General features: G+C 37.8%; 1 protein-coding gene across 1 annotated transcript; it reads right to left on the bottom strand.

The window, feature by feature from the left end:
* Window positions 1-586: 586 nt before the first annotated feature.
* LOC103714146 (F-box protein GID2-like) lies at window positions 587-1,461 on the bottom strand. The gene has a single exon (XM_039122492.1). It carries the CDS (start codon window positions 1,348-1,350, stop codon window positions 814-816), a length of 537 nt encoding a protein of 178 aa, XP_038978420.1. The 5' UTR covers window positions 1,351-1,461; the 3' UTR covers window positions 587-813.
* Window positions 1,462-8,976: the final 7,515 nt, after the last annotated feature.

Below are 8,976 nucleotides of genomic sequence, written 5' to 3'. Positions count from 1 at the left end.
ATGACTAGTTTATTAAGTGTGCATCTAACTATATATCTATTTACTTAAATATATATATTAACTTGTTAAATAACTAATTTACTTAATATATATTATTTAGATACATAGTATGTATTACAATTTTTTAATCATAAAATGATTTTATCAGTAGAAAGAATTTAGAATTTTAGAATTTTTTCCTTAAGATGTGCATTAAAAGAATATAACTAAAGCAGTACAAAGCAGTACTGAGCTGCCGATTCAACAAAAAAAAAAAAGAAGGAAAGAATATGACTAAATAATAAGAAGTCCGCCCTTTTTTTTTTTTGCCTCTTCGGTGTTCCTTCCCGTCGCCCTTCTCTTTTGTCTTTACAGCCAAATAAAATCCAACACTGCCAATGGAAACCAATCCACATTTATTAAACTATCCAATTAGAAGAACAAAAAGAAAAAATGGGAATACCCGCCTTCAACCCAGCACTAACTCCCACTTTCCCTTCGACCTCTTCCGCTCCCCTTTCCGTACCCCCAAGTTTTCTTCTCCCCCAATAACCCACATCCCCAAAGGCCAAGACTCAAACCAAATCAGGCAGTAAAATTTACACAATAAAAGAGAAAACGTGGGGGAAGTTGGATTCAACGGTCCATAAAGTTTACACAGAATTAGAAACAAAGAGAACACACACCTCTGGAGCAAACCACAACAGCAACGGCAGAGAATAAAAATAAAAATAAAAATAAAAAAATCGAAATTAGAAATTAGAAGAAGAAGGAAAAAGAGGGTGGGTCTAAAACCGAGATCCACGAGATCCGGTGGCTCGCCCGCGGTCCTCGTCAAGACCCGTCTCCGCCCCGCTTGTAGTTGGGGTTCATCTTCTCGAAGTAGCCGATGGAGAGGAGGGAGAGGGAAAGTTGGACCTCGTCCTTCCCCCACCGCGCCGGCAGCCCCCCACCGGCGGCGGCGGTGGCGGTGGCTGGGAGGTGTAGTGGGGGAATGGCCGCAGGGCGGCGGAGGGAGGGCTTGAGCAGGGGGAGAAGGTAGACGGAGTGGAGGCGGCGGAACCCCCCCAGGGCGAGCACCACCGACCGGAGCTGCTGGTTGCCGCACCCGATGCTGGCCCAGTGGCGGACGCACACCGCCTCCCAAAGCCGCTCATCCTCCGCCATCATCCGCCACCGCCGGCTCACGCACGCCGCCGCCGCCAGCGTCCTCGCGTCCGCCCGTTTCAGCACCTCGAACACCAGGTCCTCCCCCAGTTCCACCGCCGCCATCTCCGCCTCCGCCCCCTTTTCGCTCTTCCGCTTCTTGTTCGCCTCTTCGGCGGCGATCTGGAGACCCCCGCCGTCGGATCCGTCGCAACGCCTCTTCATCGCTCCTCCGGCGAGCGACTCCGGGAGAACGGGATTGGGCCGTCTGGATTTCGATCTGGAAAAGGGTACCCTTTTGTTCGTCTCGTGTCCTGTCGTCCGTCCCGAAGGGGCTTTTAAGACGGCGTTATGGAGTCGCGGCCTTTTCGTCATTAAACAAGGCATGGAGATCGGGAGGAATTACGGGAGTGCCCGGCGGTTTGGCTTTTCCCTGACGACAAGCCGAAGCAAAATAAATGCGCTTTGCTTGGGGCTGTTGCCCTTCTCTCATTTGTTCCGAGGCGTGGAAATGACCACTGCTCAGCCACTTGGGCCGGTAAAGTTTGTGAGAGCAGGTGGGTGAGACGTGAGAGGAATGTGACACTTTTTTGTCTCCATGTATCATGGTGGAGCCAAGTAATCTGCTCCAAATTAACGTTACGTTGGCCAAAATCAACCAAACTAGTTGCTAACAACGGCCAATTTATCTTTCTTCGTTTAAATTTTTAATACCACAAGTTATCCTTGATCAGGTAACTAGAATAGTAATTCAGACCCACCCTTCGGGAGTATGAATGAACTATATACATGGGATCACACTGGCAACGTCCTCTGATGCTGCTGAACTCTCGCTAAAGTGTATCTTTCTTCATTGGACTAGCACGTAGGCATGGCAAGTCAAATTCTAACATCTATTATTGATTAGGTAGTAGTGTATTAAGGCTGAAATGGAAAGAGATCGATTCTTTTTGGGTGGTAATATATATGGCTAAACATATTTAAACTACTTTCTACTATTGATTTTTTTGTATATTTTATTATCAGATGTATATAGATGTATTTCTTCTAGGTTGGTATGAACAAAATTTCAGTTTTATTATAAAAAAAAAAATCTCATATGGCTACAGACTTGCTTGATCAATCTCACCGCATACCACCACAAAGAGATGCAACTCAAGCAAAAAGATTATCTATCATGGCGTTTTTAACTTCGCGGGTGCGACAAGAAACATCACCTTAGGCGGTGGAGTGGAGATGTACGAGAGTGAGTGGTTTGACATGTAGATTGTTTGTTAAGATGGTGCTAAATGGCTATAGTAGATGCTCAGTATCTTAACATAGAAAACAATGTCTACATTTGCATGGCTAGGCATGACGTATGGGTCAGACGCTGATTCACATCTTAAATAGCAAGCTTCTTGTTCGGTTGAGTCCATTTAATATATACTAAGGAAATAAAATGTTATTATTTATATAAAAAAAGGCACAATATGTCAATGTTTTCGTCAGCCTCTATTTTGTGAAGAATCTTCAAGCCAAAAAGAAGCTTTGTTCCATATGCTGTCAAGGTATCGGCACAACTTAATTACTTAACAAGCCTTTGCATGTAGCATTTTTTATGTTGCTCGGAGGGGTGGCTTCCCGACCTTGTAGGTTAGCACCTAGACAAAGACTACCTACAGGCCTTTTCTTTTAGATGGCGAGGATCTATTTATGATATCACTGGTCGTGTTAAATCCCAACAATCCTTTTTTCATACATATTATGAATTTCATTTGCTATTTAGTTATTTGGTGTAGATAATGAGTTTTAGAATGTATCTAGCTATCAAAGAATTGTTATTATAGATCATTGTCATCCATATTCAGTAACCTCTCATTCATCTAGTGATAGCTCTCCATTGATATGCCATCTTTTTACTGTTTTTTTTAGTACCTATAACTTGTTCTTGAAATACTAATTGATGCCGGATCAGATTGTGAATAGTTTAGGCAGCTAAGTTTAGGCAGCTAACAACCTACCATTTATGAATACGATGTTTTTTTCTTTTATAAACTAAATAGTTGCAGAGCCATGCTAGACCTACATATACGCGCAGATCAGAAAAGATCAACCTGCTCTGTTGTCTTAAACATGGCGTTGATGAGTTAAATTCTGATCGAGTAATAGGTTATTAAGTCTAACTGGTTAAATATCTTTTTATCCAAGAAAAATCTCTTCTAAATTGCTATCATTCTCTCTCTCTCTCTCTACTAGAGATCTTGGCCCTTGTATCTTTCTCAACTCTTTTTCATCTCAAAGATGTGGCCATTGACGATTCCCTTCTCACCTACAGTCATAGTTGGGAGTTCCATTATGGTAGGTCTCCCAAAAAGGAGTTGTTGGAGGGATGAAAACGTATGGTGTGGCTCCAACCAAAAGAAGATTTTGATATACAACTCGAACCTAACTGGACATTGAAGCAAAAAGTTTTAGTCCAACTAGAAAAAAATCTTGATATATAAGTTAGAATTCAATTCAATTTAAAAACTGAAACTACCTGGGCTCAATCATCTATATCATTTCATTTTCCGTCCACTTATTAGTTAATATGGAACGAAATCTCATATGTAATTCTCAGCAACAACCTTACAAGCTTAATTTTATCGGCATTGGAGGACAAGTCTAGGGGCTTTGATCATAAGTCCAAAGGCATCTCGTTCTAGACTCCAATCGGAGCATTCATATAGGTGGCAGTGGCAATATGTGATCAAATTGTCAGGTATATTATGAAAGCAATCAATGGTGCGGGCGATGGTATCCCAAGTGATTAGAGCGTATATGGTTGAAACCTTGTGGCTCCTCATAGTCATCGGTGATGGTTATTTCTCCTGATTCCACAATACAATCAGGTTCCTCGACGGTGTATGGGTCACACTTCCATACGCCATAAAGTATGGCTATACAATTCCCGATGGCTGTCATCAGACAGCCATCAAACAATATATACCGAATATGATATTATATATGCTTGTGGTCTATCATATTTGATGGCCATCCATCTTCGGATCACAGCCATCAAAAGATGCACAAGTAAAAGAATCTGTTTTCTCATTAATCTCGCCGCTGCCATCCTCATATTTATAATTATATTCATAATAATTTACTTACACGATATCAATATATAGATTTTATCATTTTTGAAAACTTTAAAAATATGTACTAGGTATGAAGATGGTTATCTACTTATTTGTGAGACACGCAGACTGGTAGTGGAGTTGGGTATGTACCAAATAGCACATGTCTTCCGGAAAGACGAACATGATAGTAGACTGGATCGCCTCGTATGTTGCACGATATTTTGGAGAGTTCTTATAGACGCCCACTGTAGGGCTTCCGCTCTTATTGTACTTTTTACTTCTTCTGACTTGGCAGGATGTAGTTATATTAATTATTATTTTTATAAAAAAACATATTATAATATCAAACTATTCCCACCTCTTTTCTTCCGATATTGGCGTTAGCTGGCTCCTCGATGACACCTGTCCATTTCATCGTTCATTGCGGCGGTGGTAAAGACTTTTTTGCTTTTAAATAATTGTATCATGGTTTCAGGCCGGCACGACGATTTCGGACCCTCTATCAGGATATCCACAAGAACAAGGACAATGGTTCTTATAACATTCACTGCATGCTTTAAAAAATTTCAGCCTTTATACTGGTTTAGGAGGGGATATGTTGTCCTGTGTATCAATATTTTTATAATAAATATGGTCATTAATTAGCTATTGTTCCATTGTAATAGCGTGACAAAAGCAATGGCTAATTAGCTATTATGCAACTTTTCACCGCTAATTTTTTTGGGACAAAAATACCATTGCCTCCCATTACAAAGACAAAAAAAAAGAGGTCGTTAGATCATTATAATGATTAAAAATGACTTTTTGGTACGAGCCCATAATAATGGGATGGTAGATTTCTTCAATCATTGTTTTTCACTCTATTTCATTGAAAGCAGTCAAAATTATGATGATTTTGGATCGGTAAATGCTAAGATATATTAATAATTGATATCTAAAAAATAATCATTATAGAAATAATTGAAATCATCAGATAAATAAGATCATGGCAATAACTTAATTTTTTCTATAGGTTCAAAAATAATTTTTTATTTGGTCAATAATTAGTAAACTCATTTGATCAACAATGATTTTTTTTATTATTCATTTTTTTCAACTATAATGACGAATAAATACTGTTATAAACTATTCTTTTAAACATAGGTAATACAAATTTTGATGGACTTGGCGCGTATTGACTATTATAACTATTACAATGATCAATGACAATTTTGATGGGGATCCATTGTAATGGGATAAAGGTAAATCAAATTTTGTTTTCTTAGTAACCATGGGATTGATCTGTAAGATTAAATTTCATAAAATATATTTTGATTTGGTGAAAGACAAAGATAAAAAATAAACTTGATAGTTATATAATAGCCATAATATAGGTAATGATAGATGATACTTTAATTCTCACACACACACATATATATATATATATATATATATATATATATATATATATATATATATATATATGTGGATATATGTATGTATGTATGTATGTATAATATATAATGTCCGAGGAAGAAGCTAAAAACTAAAATGATGGTTAATAAACTAGTTGGTTACTATTATAAATATTATTCTCTGTGCAATAAGTGGCGTTGTGAGAAAGATACAAGTTGCAAGGAACATTATTAGCGCAAAATAATATTCTTAATAATTATAGCATGCAATTATGAGAATCATAACAAAATAGCATCCTAATTAAGATTCCTAAAATCTTAATATAGCATTATATTGTAAATATCAGACAAATCAAATGCCAAATCTTATCAAATATTATATATATACACACAAGAGATAAAATCAAGAATTACTAATGTATGCTTTTTGAATGACTGTATAAAAGCAAATAAAATGCATATTTTTTGAGGTGTTTGGTATAGGATAATTATCACAAAATTAAAGATAATGTGGATGGAGGTAATAAAATCACCATATTTAGTAACACCATGATGATCCTATGTGGTAGTGATCTAAATTACCTCGTCATCAAAGCACCATACAATCAAGTGATGAATATCTATCATTGAGGTCGAAAATCCAAGATCACCCTTGGATAGTGATCTTGGGCTGAAATTTGAGGATAGAAATATCTCTTAAACAACAAAAAAATTGTTATATTAATATACTGCTAACATAATATATCAATATTATATATATGATTGTATTTAGGATATATTATATTAAAATATATTATTAATCATATTATATCATATTATTTTTCAATGATAATTTTTAATTATAGTAGAAATATATTACTGTACTTTATATTATCTAATGGAATTATTTAATATATTACCTCTATTGTGGTATTTTTTAATCAAAATAAATATTAGTATTAAAAATAATATATTATAGGTATAAATAAGAATATTAATTTTATTTTAAAATTAATATATCTTCATAGGATTAATAATTCATATGACTAATAAATATGTTTTATAGAACATATTAATAATTAATATATTAATAAACATATTAATATTTTATTATAATGTATATATAATTCATAAATATATTTTTATAGAATATATCGGTATTTTATGGTTAGTATTTTTGAATTTCTATTGAATATCAAATAGATTATCATAAATATTTTTTTAAAAAAATTAATTACTGAAATATAGCATATCCAAGAAATATGACAATTTTATATCACCGATGATCAGATTATTTATGTTCTGCTTTTCAAACAACTCACATGGAAAACACATCAAAAAATAGCAGTACGGATAAGGAGGATACACATCAAGCCTATCCGCCTCCGGGTCAAGCGGGACGTCATCTGCGTAAGCTAGCCTCTCCACGTGCACTGTGGGCCCGCTTGGTGCAGGGGTTAAAGCGGGTGATTGCCGATTCTCCCACACGCTTCCGGTTTCCCGTTTCCCGGTTAGCTTTCCTGCCCGCCCAAGCCCACATCCGATTCTTCAGGAGCGGCAGTGGCCTCTTTATTCCTCTGCTATAAACCCCAGGGAATGGGAGGGGAAATAAAAAGGGGAAATTACAGATTTTTATTTGTTACAGAGGAGTTATTTGAAGGATGGGGAAGTAATTTTTCGAAAAGTGGAAATTACAGATTTTTTTTTTGTTACAGAGGAGTTATTTGAAGGATGGGGAAGTAATTTTTCGAAATAAGGGAAAATCACTGGCTGGTACTTTTTTTTTGACCGGTTTCTTACTTTTAATTCCTACCGATTGTTTAACGACCAGTTCAGCCATAATTTAATATTTTATTTTGAGATAAAAATGCTCCTACTGATCTCGCATCCCACTGAAGAAGAGGGGGGAGGGGGCGTGGCTGGGTCCCCTCCCGCAGCCCACCCCCCCCCCCCAAAACGGTGGGGAGGCGCCGAAGAAGAGGAAAAAGGGCGCGGCCATAGCCCACCTTCCTCTCGCGTCCACCACGGCCCGACCCCTTTTTGGCGCCGTCGGCCTTGCGGGAGGAGAAGAATTCTTTACTGGCTATTCGCGGCCGCTAGCCAGTCGCGGCTGCCGCTGCCGGCGGCCCGGCCCCCTCCCAAGCCCCCTCATGAGGCCACCATGGCCCGGCCCCCTTCCGGTGCTAGCGACATCGTGGGAGGAGAAGAAAGAAGAAGAAGGAAAAAAGAGAAGAAAAAAAAAGAAAAAAAAAAGAAAATAAAAAAATAAATAAAATAAATAAAATAATAAAAATATATTGTATTGAAATAAAATGATAAATAAATGAAAGAATAAATAAATAAATAAAAGCCGCTGCAGCCGCGACTGCCATAACTCGGCCTCCTCCTGGCGCCACCGGCCTTACGGGAGGAGGAAATAGAAGAAAAGAAAAAAAAAGAAAGAAGAAAAGGAAAGAAAAAAAGAAAAAAATAAAAATAAAAAATAAAAGAAAAATAGTTTAGTAAGCTTGGCATCAAATGCATGACACACATTTAAGTAAGCTTGGCACACAATTAATCAATGTTTGAACACTTCATATAGTCTAGCACACAGTTAAATCATCTCGTCACACATTTAAATAAACTTGGAATATACTTAATCTAGTCTGGCACACAATTAAATCATCTCGGCACACAGTTAAATAAGCTTAAAACACACTTAATATATATTTATTTATTATTTTATTTATTTATTCGTTCATTCATATAATATATATATATTTATTTTTATTTTTTTCTATTTTTTTTTTTTGCTCTTCTTCTATTTTCTCCTCCCTTAAGCCTGGTGGCGCCGGAAGAAGGCCAGGCCACGGCGGCTTTATTTATTTATTTATTTATTTATTATTTTATTTCAATACAATATATTTTTTATTATATTATTTATTTATTTATTTATTTATTAGTTGATTCATATAAATATAAATATTTATGTATGCATTTATTTATTTATTTTTCTTTATTTTTCTCTTTTTTTTTTTTTTCTTTTTCATTCCTTTTCTTCTTTTCTTTTTCTTTTTTTTTTCTTCTCTTCTTCCCTTCTTCTTTCTTCTTTCTCCTCCTCCCGCGAGCCGGCGGCGCCGGAAGGGGGCCGGGCCGCCGCCTGGGGCTGCCGCGGCTGGCCAGCGGAGAATTCCTCTCCTCCCGCGAGGCCGGCGGCGCCGGAAAGGGGCCGGGCCATGGTGGACGCTGGAGGAGGGTGGGCCGCGGCCGGCGACGGCCGCAGGACGCGGGAGGGCGCCCTTCTTCCTCTTCTTCGGCACCACCCCACCGTGGGGGCGGGGGCGGAGGCATTCCCGGCGGCGCGGCCGCGGGAAGGGGCTGGCCGGGGCCGGCGGCGG

Source organism: Phoenix dactylifera, unplaced genomic scaffold (genome assembly GCF_009389715.1).
Source record: "Phoenix dactylifera cultivar Barhee BC4 unplaced genomic scaffold, palm_55x_up_171113_PBpolish2nd_filt_p 001547F, whole genome shotgun sequence".
Classification (NCBI taxonomy): Eukaryota; Viridiplantae; Streptophyta; class Magnoliopsida; order Arecales; family Arecaceae; genus Phoenix; species Phoenix dactylifera.
Note: the sequence above shows the minus strand (reverse complement) of the source record. Positions and strands in the feature narration are given on the sequence as shown.